General features: G+C 37.1%; 1 protein-coding gene across 11 annotated transcripts in view; it reads left to right on the plus strand.

Annotated features, from left to right (window-relative positions):
- Positions 1-14,212, plus strand: part of MYO9B (myosin IXB) — a 130,620-nt gene that overhangs the window by 89,751 nt on the left and 26,657 nt on the right. For all 11 annotated transcript variants that reach the window (XM_074204435.1, XM_074204437.1, XM_074204440.1 and 8 more), the window contains 10 exons: positions 2,594-2,633; positions 4,154-4,276; positions 5,163-5,243; positions 6,072-6,182; positions 7,853-7,975; positions 8,563-8,712; positions 8,817-8,983; positions 9,548-10,495; positions 12,993-13,059; positions 13,353-13,474. In XM_074204435.1, coding sequence (XP_074060536.1) covers positions 2,594-2,633; positions 4,154-4,276; positions 5,163-5,243; positions 6,072-6,182; positions 7,853-7,975; positions 8,563-8,712; positions 8,817-8,983; positions 9,548-10,495; positions 12,993-13,059; positions 13,353-13,474 — 1,932 coding nt within the window. The remainder of the gene's footprint in view (positions 1-2,593; positions 2,634-4,153; positions 4,277-5,162; positions 5,244-6,071; positions 6,183-7,852; positions 7,976-8,562; positions 8,713-8,816; positions 8,984-9,547; positions 10,496-12,992; positions 13,060-13,352; positions 13,475-14,212) is intronic.

Here is a 14,212-nt window from a genome sequence, read left to right on the forward strand (position 1 = left end):
ATAACTAGACTAAACTGTTAGTGGTTGTGTGGTTGAAGAAAAGCAAGCAGATGTAAAGAAATATTGTAGATGGAGAACTTTCAAGTCAGCAATTGATTCTAAATAGATAAAGAGGAAAGAAAGAGCAGATGATGACTCTAAAATTGTGGTAACTTCAACAGAAAGGAGAAAGTTGGGGTGGGGAGGAGTGAAAGATCACAGAAGATATTGATGCCTCCAGGATATCCAATTAGAGATATCCAGTGTAGACTTAATGATGTGGAGGTGTTCATGATATGGACATGGTCTAAATTTATAGAATTTAAAGTCAACTTCAGAGAGGTGGAATTTGAATTTGCAAGCATTGGATTTGAAGATCACAGACAAGATTCACTTTCACTTTGCACGTAAAATCACCCAGAGAATACAGGCATATCCTAAAACAAAGACCTGCCATATACTCATGGATGGGGGGTAGAACACATGGTAAAACTGGGAACAAAGAGAAAGTATCATGAAAACTCGAAAAAGAGAGTAGAAGGGATGGATGGTTAGCAGTTTTAAATGCAGCAGAAAGATCAAAAAAGATGGAGACTGAGGAAAGGATATTTTATTTGGCAACTCTGATTGTAAGTAACTTTGGAAAAAGCAATATAGTTGAAGGATGAAGTTAAGAGGAGCAAGGGACTGAGAAATAAAGGAATGAGGTGAGAAAGCAGAGCTTCTGAGTATAGAGTAGATAGTTTAGAGTATAGATAGTTTTCTCTTTTTTTGGAATTTGGTTGTGAAAAGCAGGGGATCAGGATCCCCTCAAACTTTCATTTGAGACTCAAGAAAAAGTTTAAGGAAATTAGGGAGAGTGTCAGTAGATAAGGAAAGATAAAACACTAGGGAGAGAAAAGGGATTGAAGAGGTGAGCTACCAAAGGAGATGAAAGGAAATAAGGATCAAGGGTACAAACAGAGGGATTGGCATTGATACCTCTTTCTTAGATTGGAGTAAAATTAGGGGTGATGTTAAGGTAATGTGATGTATAGAATTGGGATGAAGAAAGAGTTCACAATAGATGGCCTTAGTTTTTTCTTGAGAGTGGAAGTGAGGTGTTTTGCTGAGTTAGGAGGAAGGAGACATGCTGTATGTGGCTTAAGGGAAAGGAATATTTGGAAGAAAGACTGGGGAGTAGTATAGACAAAAGAGAGAAGAATAATTAAATATTAGCAGACATCAGTGAGGGCCTCATTGAGATTACATACCATAAATTTGTAGTGGTCCCAATAGGTCCTTCCTTATTCTTTGAGGCTCAGCTCAATATAATTTTGTTCCAAGATGTCTATGTTGATCCTCCACCACCTTCCTTGAATCTCCTAAGTAATTCTCTCCCAACTTTATTCCCTAGCTAGACTGTAAATTCCCATTGCTTTTGTTTCTCTGCTTCCAGTGCCATCACAAGACCTTTGACAGTTTAATAACTGTTTATTGCCTTTACAACATACATATTTCAAGAGCTTTTATTTTCTTGCCCTGCACCTCTCAATTCCACCTCAAATTCCCCCCCCCCAAAAAAAACCCACAACAATCTTGAATATTTATAGAGTTAAATCTCAGTGTGCAAAGGGAGCTCCCATTGTTGGCCTCAAAGAAGCAGCTCTAACATACATGTGGAAATTTGTAGATTCCAAGGACTTTGTAACACTTCCCTACCTGATCCCTCATTTTGATCTTATTCCTTAGAATAAACTTAGAAACTAGTTTCCATCTTAAACTCTTTTATAGAAATGGGGAAAAAAATACTCCTTTTATCCTTGTAAAATGAAAGTTAGCAATCAACCAGTCTTTTCAAAATTAACACAGGTGAAAGCTTCATTTTCTAGCTAACCCATACTGTAGCTTAGGAAAACCTAGAGACCTTTAGACTGGTTGAATTTTCCTCAGAAATGTTATCCAGTACAAGGAAAACTATAATCAGTGTCTTAATCAACTGATGCTTGTGATCTGGAAGCATAATCATGAACTTGGAATCACTTCTCCCCTCCCCCCAATCTCTTTATATTATCCTAAAACATGTTGTTTCTGTCTTTCCTTTACCCTCATCACAGTATACCTTGCTTTCTACTCTCCTATGTCAGATACTTTCTTTGTCCTTTTCATCTGTGAATTCCCAGTGTCTAACTAGTTTTGCCCTGCATTTAATAGGCATTTAATAAATGTTTGTTGATTTATTTTGTGATCCTTCAGCAGGCCACGGTTTTTATAGGTTAGGAAACTATGCTATTAGTCATTGAAACTTCCTCTTGGAAAATGTGAATGATAACAGACCAGATCACTTTTACTAGTAGTAGTTCTGCTCTCAAAATAAGAAGTAAAAATTTACCTTTGACCATCAAAGTGTATACATTATAGTATGATTATTTAAATTACATAGCCATACATCCCCCTCCCTTCCTACTATGTGATTTTTAAAGGATTTCTAAATTGAGTTGTTGCACTTGTTCTCTTCCTCTCTGGCTTTTTAGCTTGACCTAGCTAACCTGCAAGGCATGGCTTGCTGAACTAACCCAAATATACAAATCATGTACATTCAATTTCATAAAAACAATTTTTAATATTTTAACAGGAAAAGTAAAGGTATCAAACAAAAGCAGATCATTCCAAAGGTAAACTTGTTCAACACATTTAAAGATGTCTTATTTTACAAGTCATGAAAATGCATCTCAACAGGTGGAAATGTCTAAATATAGCATAATATAATAAATTATTTTCTTAGTTTATAAATTATCTAGCCCTCTCCTTTTTCTATTGCCAGTTCAACATAGAAAACATGTCTTTCAACTTTTGTAGAAGTGACTTGTGTCTCACTTATATAAGTTGCTTACATATGTAAAATGATACAGAATCGGGGCGGCTAGGTGGCGCAGTGGATAGAGCACCGGCCCTGGAGTCAGGAGGACCTGAGTTCAAATCCAGCCTCAGACAATTAATAATTACCTAGCTGTGTGGCCTTGGGCAAGCCACTTAACCCCATTGCCTTGCAAAAACTAAAAAAAAAAAAAAAAAAAAAGATACAGAATCCCTAAAAATTGTACAGTCTAATCTACTGAGTGGCAAAATGGGTACATTTTATTAGTAATATTGATAACATCTTAGATTCTGAGCCTCGATTTCCTTAATTGTAAAATGAGAGTGATAATATGTTAGAATACTTTAGTTAGAAAATGTTTTCTAAATATTAAAGCACTATAGTTTTCTTTTTGTTATATCATTAAGGTCAAATGGCATAACTTTGTAATCATCAAATGCTATATAAATTATCAGGCAAGAAACATAAATGTTATTAACATTTTCTGGTCATCCAACTCAACAGAAAGGTTATTACTGGTAGAACAGAATAATTCATTCTGCCATATAAGTAGGATTTAATGAGATAAATCACTGTAAAAAGGATAAAATTACTTGGAATGTACTTTTGTATTCAAGAAACTAAATCATTAGCCATCTGAGTAACAAACATCATGCTATAAAACTTGTTTTTCTTTATATAAAGCAGATACTCGTAACTTTTTTTGTCTTAGAATACTTTTATGCTTTAATAATTAAAAGATTTTCATTGGGTTCTTAAAGTGGTTTTTGAGTATTTGGGTTATATCTACTGATGTTTATAGTATTAGAGATTAAAATATATTGTTATTGTTATTGTTGTTATTATCATTATTATTATTATTATTATTATTATTATTATTATTATTATTATTAAAATAATTTGACATCATGAACCCCCTTAAAAAGATCTCAAGAAGCCCAATGTATTCATCCAAAGTGAAAGTTCAGAAAAAATTCCACCCTTTGGACTACAAAAGGAGATTGAAATACAAATTGCAGAGAATTTTAAAAAGAACTCCCAAATCAAGACTCCATTCAGAATGGAATATAGGTTAAAATTCTAACAAGAAATACAACTGTGAGTTTACAAGGCCTCATGATACCCAAACTTAAGGCCAAACTCTATCTTTATCAGAGAACTCAGGTAGTCTTTAATGTTCATTGTTACAAGGTTAGACTTGTATGTGAAAGTGCTGTTTCATTGTTATAGCTGACTTTTTTATTTTAGTGATGACATGTTTCTGTTCAGGTGTTCAGGGGGTATGTGTGCATATCAGTCTCTATATTTCTGTTTTAGAATTTGTTGGATTCCAAGTCTCTGAAGCTTATTGTCAGCATGACCCTCCATGACCGCACCACCAAGTCCCTTCTGCATTTGCATAAAAAGAAAAAGCCTCCTAGTATCAGTGCCCAGTTCCAGGTATAGTAGAAAGGGAGAAGCATATGTATGCGTGACAGAAAGGAACAATCAGGTGTTGGGGGGGGGATTTTTGTGCATTTCAGACTCCTGGGTTTCATTGTGTTATCTACTATAATTTGGGAGAAAGTATACGCGCACACACATGCACACACAACACGCGCACACACATCCCACATACATACACACATGCACCCCAAACAGGACAAAAGAACTTTGTGTGTACATAAAAATGTCTCACTTGTTTTTTATCCTGCTAGTTTTGAGCATTTACACTTTATTATAAGCATTTCACTATATTATAAGCACCATCTACATACCACACACTGCTGGATGCTTGAGAACTATCTCATCTGAGCCTTAGAACATCCCTGGGAACTAGGGGTTGTCATTATTCCCATTTTACAATTGGGGAAACTGAGCCAAACAAAGGTCTAGTGACTCATGTATGAAGTCAAATTGGAATGTGCTCGATTCACTGTACCACCTAGTTGCCTATCACTGTTTTCTTCATCTTTTTCATTGTCATCATCTTCTTTCTTTCCTTCCCACTAACACAGAATTATACCTCACATGTAGATTTTAGATAAACCAAATGTAGAGGGAAAAAAGTAACCTATATTCAGACTAGTGTCTGAAGTCAGTAATCCAATCAAGAGGTGTTAGCAATGCTTAGAAACGGATGCAAAGTTCCAAGAAGAGTGCAGGAGGGGTGAAAAGTAACCATCTTGTCTGTCTGTTTCTTTCTCTTCTTTCACTTTTCTCTTTTTAAAGAGGAAATTTAAATGTAATATCTGAAATGGTACCAATGATCTCTTACATTATTGCCTGATCAGATTTCTACTTTTCTAAAAAAAAAAATTGACAGACATTGTCTTTTTCCCCCAAGGCCTCCCTTAATAAATTGTTGGAGACTTTGAGTAAAGCTGAGCCATTCTTCATTCGATGCATTCGCTCTAATGCTGAGAAGGTAGGTAAAGACTTCTAACATTCTTCATGTGGGGATATCCTTGATCAGAAATATTGAGTTAGCCAACGGTCATTGCAAAATAACATCACTACTAAAAATCTTTTTATCCAACTGTTAGCAACAGATTGTAGACCATAGGACATGTACCTATAACATTATATTGCCCAAAGAAAGTTCAAAATTAACTAGTCAAACCCTTTCTTTCCAGGCTAGAGTCAAAACCATCTGACTGATCTGTTTTTAAGGTTCTCCAGTCATGAAGATGTTAAAACTTGCCTCAATAAACTATTCTAAGAGTCATTGTCTTCAAATATTCCTTTGACTAAGTGCCTGTTATAGCCCTTTTTTTCTTGTTTTTTTCCCTACTTTGGAATGGAGAATTGGTCAGGACTTTGCTTGAAGATGCTTGCTGAATTACCCATTAGTCACTTTTTTCCCCAAGTTGAAGGAGTGCTTTTGAAATTTTATTCTTGGAATGTATTTGTTCTAAGCTTTTCTCCACTCTTCCATTGCCCTCCTCCCCAAAACCTTGGTGCTTAAAGATATAATCTTAAAGGTAAAATAATTTAATTGAATAATAACAAATGACTACTCCTCTCAGTGATACCTAGAAGACAAGAAAAATTACCAAAATTAAGGACGTTCATATAGTGTAGACCCCCCCCCCTTTTTTTTCCTATTAAATCTAAAAGTAACTTCAGAGAATGAAAATTTTGGGAAAATTTTGAATTTCTTTTTTAATTTTGGAAAAAATACTTTTGACCAGAGTGGGAGAGTAAAGTTCAGGATTCCTGAATTCTTTTGAGTTGTATCTTGTGTTCTTTCCAGAAAGAACTCTGCTTTGATGAAGAACTGGTTCTGCAGCAGTTAAGGTACACTGGAATGTTAGAAACTGTCCGAATCCGGAGGTCAGGTTACAGTGCCAAGTATACCTTTCAGGTATTTAAATACACCTACCACACTGAGCTTTTACAATTTAGTTCTTTTTAGCAACCTAGGGACAGTTCCTGCACACAGATAATATACTTAAAGTTAAGGTAAAGTTTACCTAAACTTTACTTGACTTAGCTACAATATTACATAAATCAAATGATTTCTGCAGGAACTTTTCAAAGAATCAAAGATTTTTGTAGCTGGAGGGAACTTTATAGGTCATTTAATCCAACTCTGTCATTTAACTGAGGAGGAATCTGAGACCCAGAGAGGTCAGTAGCAGAACTGAGATTAAGAACCCAGGTCTTCTGATTCCCAGTTCTTATGCACATGATAACTATATTCTGCCAACTTTCCTTGTTTCACTGTGAGAAATGTTTGCTTAAAGGGGGCTGCTAGGTGGCATAGTGGATAGATTACCAGCCTTACAGTCAGGAAAACCTGAGTTCAAATCTAACCTCAATCACTTGACACTAACTGTGTGACCTGGTCAAGTCTCTTAACCCCAATTACCTCAACAAACACACACTTACACAAACCACCATCACCACCACCCCTACACACACACACACACACACACATACACAAATAAAATATAGAAATGTATTTTGACATTTTGCAATATATTTCTATTTCATTATTTTATTTATTATTTTTATATATTATTATTATATTTACTTATGTAAGTGAACAAAAGCTGCTTATTTCACTGCATTATTAGTTCTAAGGTCTCTGTTCTTAAACAACCTTAGAATCCTAGAGATTCAATATTGGAATATCATCTAGTTCAGCCCCAGTGTAGGATTCGAAACTAGCACCTCTGACACCAGGGTTTACACTCTCTCCCTGTACTGCCAGTTTTTCTAAAGTAACAGTTTGGATTTAAATTATTATATATTAGGACAGTGGTTTAAAGTATAAGTTACAGTTCAGAGACCAAAATATGCATTTTTTTCTTTCAAGTTGATAACCCAGTACCATCACATTCTAGCAAAACCATATGTATGATCTTATTGAAGGCAACTAATCTTGAGGAATCAAATGGATTCTAGGACTGGCTCAGGTTATTAGTCTCACCTGAAAATTCACTTAACCATTATGTGCCTTAACTTCCTCATCTCTAAAATGAGAACAAACACTACCAAACCTTCCCACACATCTATGAGGATGAAATTCGTTCATATATGAAAAAGACTTTGAAAATTAGTCAGACTAATGCAGGAGTAGTTAAAAAGAAACATCATAAGCTACTTTATATTCAAATAATATATAGTTGCAATACAATCTTAAGAACAATCTTGGGGCAGCTAGGTGGTGCAGTGCATGGAGTACCGGACCTGAGTTCAAATCTGGCCTCAGATACTTAATAATTGCCTAGTTGTGTGACCTTGGGCAAGTCATTTAACCCCATTGCCTTAATTAAATAATTTTTTTATTAAAAAAAACAGATCTTTTGTATGAGTAGATTTCTTAATTATGTGCCTAATTCTTTATCTTCTGAATACCTAAAGACAGTATCCCCCCAAAATGAGATTTTTCTTAACTTTCTTGTAGAGCAAAATGATAGTGTCTGCAGATGACCCTAAATTGGATGTAAACATAAAAAAATTATTGTACACTTTTCCAATGATGCAAAGTCTCAAGTAATTGTCCTTTTCTTGACCTACTTTATTTAGGATTTCACAGATCAGTTCCAAGTATTACTCCCCAAAAATGCCAAACCTTCAAAGGAAATGATATCTACTCTACTAGAGAAGATGGGCATGGACAAGAAAAACTACCAAATAGGAGAAACTAAGGTCTGTTCAGTATTTTCTGACTCTTTGTGAAATCAATGAACTTCTGTTTTTTACTTTGAATTTGTGAACTCCCTTTCCTTCAGGAGTTCAGAGCACATTTATTCCCTCAAATGTTGGGAGTCAGGTCAAAAGGGAAAATTTATTGTAAAATTAAGCTTTTGATAAAAATGTAGTCCCCCAGGATGAAAGCATTTTTATTTTTTTCTTCAAAAATTATCCTTGACGTGTAATTTTATCTTTTTTTGTTTGGGAATTTCTTTGAAAGGAAAAAGTATTTAGAATATTTACTCAGTACTCATTCTCATTTGCTTTCTTATTTTAATACAGGCACACTGATGATATCTTTAACTTGCAATCTGACTTTACTTTATGCCCTGTTAATCACTGTTGCATACCTCCCCTATAATAAGGTATAATTTGTTGAAATTAAGGTGGAGATTTTGTTTTGAATTTCCCTCCAGTTGAATTTGAATGAAGTACTTTTTAATCCTAGGTCTTGCCTATTTAGGAAGATGCCTCTGTAAATTTGAGGAAAGGTAGATGTTTTTAACAGAAGAGCTCAATTTAAGCCTTCTCTTCTGAATTAGGTGTTCATGAAGGAAACTGAGCGACAGATTCTACAGGAGACACTTCACAAAGAAGTGATTCGGAAAATTATTCTTCTTCAAAGCTGGACCCGAATGGTCTTAGAAAGAAGACATTTCCTCCAAGTGAAGCAGGCAGCCATCACCATTCAGGTCTGTTCCTTTCAGGATAAGCAATTGATATGCTTGTTATAGGTCTGATGCAGGACAAACCAGTGGTTACCTCTCATTAATTGAATTTTTACAATATTTTTTAGGCTTTTTGGCGTTCTTACAGAGTTAGGAGGTCTCTAGCAAAATCTGAAGCAGCTGTCTATATTCAGGCAATTTGGAGAGGATACCAGCAGCGGAAGGCCTACCAGAGGCTACAGCGGAGCATTCTTCTCCTGCAGACCATAGGCAGAGGATACCTGCAGAGACAACGGTGAACAAAACTTGAAATTCTGTGTTGCGTGCGAGAGAGAGAGAGAGAGAGAGAGAGAGAGAGAGAGAGAGAGAGAGAGAGAGAGGTGTGTGTGTGTGTGTGTACTCATGTAAGTCTAAAAACAAACTTGAGAACACTGAACTTAGTGAAGGTGAATTTTTGTTCTTGCTATTAATATCATTAACTTTTTTATGAAGGAAAAGATTTTCTTATTTTTTTTTTGCAAGGCAAATGGGGTTAAGTGGCTTTCCCAAGGCCACACAGCTAGGTAATTAAGTGTCTGAGACCGGATTTGAACTCCTGACTCCAAGGCCAGTGCTTTATCTACTACACCACCTAGGCACCCCAAGATTTTCTTATTTTTAAGTCTTCTGACCTGGATTTGGGAACATGAAGTTGGATCACACCTGCATGTCTGTATGTTCACCCCTATCTTAAGTGGCCAGGAATTGTACAGTATAGATTTATGTGGTTTAAAGACTGATTAAAAAGCCAATGAGTCAGGTCTTTATAGATTTGTTTTCACGTGTCTTTCTGAAGCTCTTATCTTTTTTTTTTATACAGTTTTAGTCAGATGGTTTTAGAAAAGAAGAGGCTTGAGGAAAAGCAAAGGGAAATCCAACAGGCCCTGGAGAAAGAGAAGAAAGAGGCTGAATTCCCCAAGGCAGAGAACAGGGAACCAGTGCCCAAGGAGGAAGCTGTCTCATCAGGGTTGGAATTGACTCCTGCTTCTGTTCCAGATCATCAGCTTCATGAAAAACATGCAACAGAAGATGAAAAACATAATTTACAAAGAGAAAAAGAAAACCAGAATACTGAGAAGACTCTTCCTTCCCAGAAAAATCTTGTAGAAAGTCATGAAAAAACCACAAGTAGCCGAGAAAAGCGTGAATCACGACGACAAAGAGGTCTTGAACATGTAAAATTACAGAATAAGCACATCCTGTCCTGCAAGGAAGATAGCAATATCAGAGAACCTCCAGGAAAGACAATCCTTGGGCAGAATCAATGTTGGCAAGAAGTTACTTTGCAAAGTAAAAAAGAAGAGAAAGTCCCTTCAGACATAAACTCTCTTGATGAAATAATGGGCGTAGAAAACTTATTGGAGAAAAAATCCACAGAATTAAAGCAAGAATTTTCATGTAACCAGGCCATTGAGTCGAAGAAAATAGAAGAGAACCAGGAGCTGCAGCAAAAAGGAAGTCAGAGTTATAACACTGTTGAACGGCCATCCACTCTTCCCCTGAATGACAAGGTTACCAAATGTACCACTGAGCAATCCCAAGATAAACATAAGCCAAACACTGGCCAGAAAATAAATGAAGGATCAGAGAGTCCTACTGCTTCCCATATTCAGAGATATAGGGAAAGTGATAGTGAACGATTGTCTACGGTAGTAGAGATTTGGAGAGAAAAGAAGATGATAACTGTTGGCTCCAGTATAATGCTGAGCCAGTCCCTGGACCTGAGTGATAAATACAGGACTGTTGGGTCACCCCTCACACCCGGAGAGTAAGAATACTTTTTTTTTAACATATTTTATTAGTAGTCATCACATCAATTGATTTTTTTGATTGGTAATTTAATTGATAAATTGATAAAGATGTGTATATGTTAAAGTCAAAAGCAAAGATTTATTACGTAACAATTTGCACTGTAGGAGAGATGGAAGAAATTAGGCAGAATCCCTGCCCTTGTACAATTTGCAGTCACCCCAAGATCCCTGAGTCGGCCTTACCAGCAACTGAACCCTGAGGATTTGCAAGGATGGGCACCTTTTTCCTCTTTCTATCCCTAGGGCTTAGTATATAATCAGGGCTTTTTCATGCATTTACTAGAGAACATGGCACATGGATAAAAGCTGTAATAAACAAGAATGCAGGAGAGATGGAAACAATGCTTCATGAGTTTCAGGAATAGCAGGGGAATCATGCAGCTTCATGGAAATGGGGACATTCAAGCTGGACCTGTTTTTAGGCTAAGATTGTTTCAGCAGCAGAAATCTAAGCAGAGAGGACTCCAGACCTGTAGTTCCTGAAAGAGATCTTAGAGGTCCTCTGGTCTGGTTCATTTTACAGATGAAAAAATTTAAAACCCCAAATGATGTGGTAATACCCCCCCCCCCCGCCAGGTCACACAGGTAGGTAGTAAAGGGCAGAACTAGAACTTGGATCCAAGCCCTCTGACACTTTCTTGACTATTCCTCACTCAATCATGTAGAAATAGAGAAGTCAGGACCCTTAGGCAGTGCACAGGGGATAGCAAGGAGTCCAGTTTGGCCAGTGAGTTTCAAAAGAGACAGTGATAAGAGACTGTGGAGGACCTGCAATACAAGACAAAGGGATTTAAATTTGAGGAGTAGAAGTATGGAGAGACTAAGCAGATATCATGACCCAGAAAAGTAAAAGTTTAGTTTTACTAATCCCACAAAAGGATTTAGAATATTCCATGAAAGGTGAAGGACTGAATGGTTAGTGATGAATCTTAGATGAGTGATGCCAAGGCAATTATTCATTCAGTAAGGAAATATCCATTCTCTTCCATGACTAAGGTTCAATGTGAAGTACAATGAAGGGTACAGACTCTTCGGGCACAATCCATACTCTCTCAGAATCATCAATCCAGTTAAACAAAGAAAGCAAAGGAAACAGTGAAAGATGGGGGTGATATTACCAGAATAAAATGAGAATCAGAGATCCATATTTGGGAAGCTAAGAATAAGAACATCAGCTCAACAACATGGGAGCTGAAAATCAGGTTCTTAAGTCAAAGTCAGGAAGGCTAGGAGAAAGAAGGTAGCACCAGTATTCAGGATCAAAAGGGGGTTTAAAGCAAGATCCACAGGAGAAAAATGAAAATCTCCAGATGTAAAGAGTAGCAATTTCCCAAAGGAACTCCTCCACCATTCACAGGAGGACTTCCTGGCACGTGTCTTGCCTGCCCTCTTCCACCAGCACATACTTAGACATGATAAGGATCAGAATCCCACTCGAGGCTCTCTCTGCTGCTTCATGGCAAGCAGCCTAGTATCTACCCTGAGTTCTTAGGCAAAGTCAGAAAAAAAGTAAGCTGTGCCATTTCTGGCCAGTCTGAAATGGCCACATGTACAGGCCCAGCCCAGCAACGGTGTATGTGTCCTTCAGTTTAACCCAGCCTGGCTGAACCTCAGCAGGTTTTTATCACCAGAGTGTTGAACTCAGGAAAGTGTGTGTCTGTTGAGGCACAGTGAGGTTGTAATCCTCAGTGGAAGGAATATCCACATAGATGAATTCAGAGTCCAGTATTTAAATCAATCAGTCAGCATTTATTGAATGCCCACTGTTTACCAAGCCCAATGCTAACTACTGGGGATACAAAGAAGAGCAGAGAATAGCCCCTACAGTAGGGGCTTAAGAGTAGGAATCTTCCACTGAGTATGGAATACTTTATGATTTTCAAAACACTTTACATACATTATCTCACTGGACCCTTACAGCACCTCTGTGAGTTGAGTGTTAATGGCTGTTAACATCTCCACTTAATGGATAAGAAAATTAAGGCTCAGAGAAATCTCATTCAGCCAATATAAGTAGCAGCATCAGGTCAAATTCAAACTCAATTCCTCCTAATCTGAGTCCAGCTCACTTTGTCTGATCCCACATTAGCAAGGGGCTAGGCCCTGGGTTGCCAAGTTGAAAAAGAGGAAAGTCCCTGCCTTCAGGGAGCTGACAGTAATGAAAATACTAATTCATGTTTCTATAGTATACTTTAAAGTTTTTAAAGCACTTTCTTCTAAAAACTTTATGGTAAAGTTCAAATCTGACCTCAGATTTTATTAATTGTGTGATCCTGGGTAAATCCTTTATCTATGTTTACCTCAATTTCCTCATCTGTGAAATGGATTGGAGAAGGAAGTGACAAACCACTCTGGTGTCCTTGCCAAGAAATCCAAAATGGGGTCACAGAGAACAAGAGCAGATAAGTACTTGTAAATCTTTTTCATTACAGTTATCCTTTTGTGATTTTGCAGGGAACGAGGATTTTCTTTATCGTTGAGTGATGTTGATAAACTAGTTTCTTCATCTACCAAGAATCAGGTAGGATCTTCATGAATATCATTAAAATCCATAATTCTATTCTCCAATGAGAACAGATTTTCAGACTACACTACAATTGTTTTACTAGTCATAGGTTGCCCACCCTTTCCAAGTCTATATAGACTATCTGACACCTTCCCCCCCAAAAAGAAATTTTTAAAGTATAAATGACATTTTCTATCAAATGTTATGATGATTCCTTATAGAGTGATCTAATGAAAATATAGGTGAAGTCTGTGTATTGAGGTTCTGATATAAACCACCCCCTGACATTTTTTTTTTATCTGCTACAGGTGTCTGCAGAAGTGGTGGATGGCAACAAGATCTCCAAGAAGCAGACACTCCAGAGGAAGAAGCCTGGGGAGCTATCTGCTCACAGTGATGGCCTGTCCCCAAGCCAGCAGACTGATTCCAAGTACGTGCTTGTTGTCACTAAAGGGAGAGGACCTACCTTGACATAATTGGGGGCCTTGACATATCCCCCCATTCCTCCTGCTGCAGGGCCAAATATTTTTGTGCTGGGATTTGCTCCTTTGTGTTAAGATTTCTTTTAAAATGGATATGTTAACCCTGTTCTAGTCAATAGCTATTCATTCATTCATCTTAGCTTACACTTCTGTAGCTCTGTAAGGTATGCTGAACACTTCAATAAGCATCATCTTGTTTGATCCTCAGGGCAATCTTATAAAATAGGTTCTGTTATAATCTCTATCTTAAAGAAGAGGAAATTTACCCTCTGAGAAATTCATTGACTTTTCAGGGGAAAACTGTTTTGAAGTATTTGACCCAGGATTCATGCCCAGGTCTTCCTGATTCTGAGTACTAATTCTCTTTGTTTGATGCCTGGGTTGCCAAGTTGGAAAAAAGGAAAGTCCCTGGAGCTGAGAGTAATGCAAATATTAATTCATGTTTCTATAGTACATTTTAAAGGTTATAAAGCACTTTCTTCTAAATAACTCTGTGGTACAGGTGATAAAGTAATGTAGCCGCATGTTATAAACAAGAAAGCTGAGACTCATAACCAGAATTTGAACCATGACTCCTGTCTACAACTTTAGCTCTTGTGCCACAATACTGTGCTGCCTAAACACATTAAAAGGAGATGAGTGTGGTCAGAGGACTGGAGGGAGGAGGAGGAGGAAGATAAAGTGTC

This window comes from Macrotis lagotis, chromosome X (genome assembly GCF_037893015.1).
Source record: "Macrotis lagotis isolate mMagLag1 chromosome X, bilby.v1.9.chrom.fasta, whole genome shotgun sequence".
Taxonomy (NCBI): domain Eukaryota; kingdom Metazoa; phylum Chordata; class Mammalia; order Peramelemorphia; family Peramelidae; genus Macrotis; species Macrotis lagotis.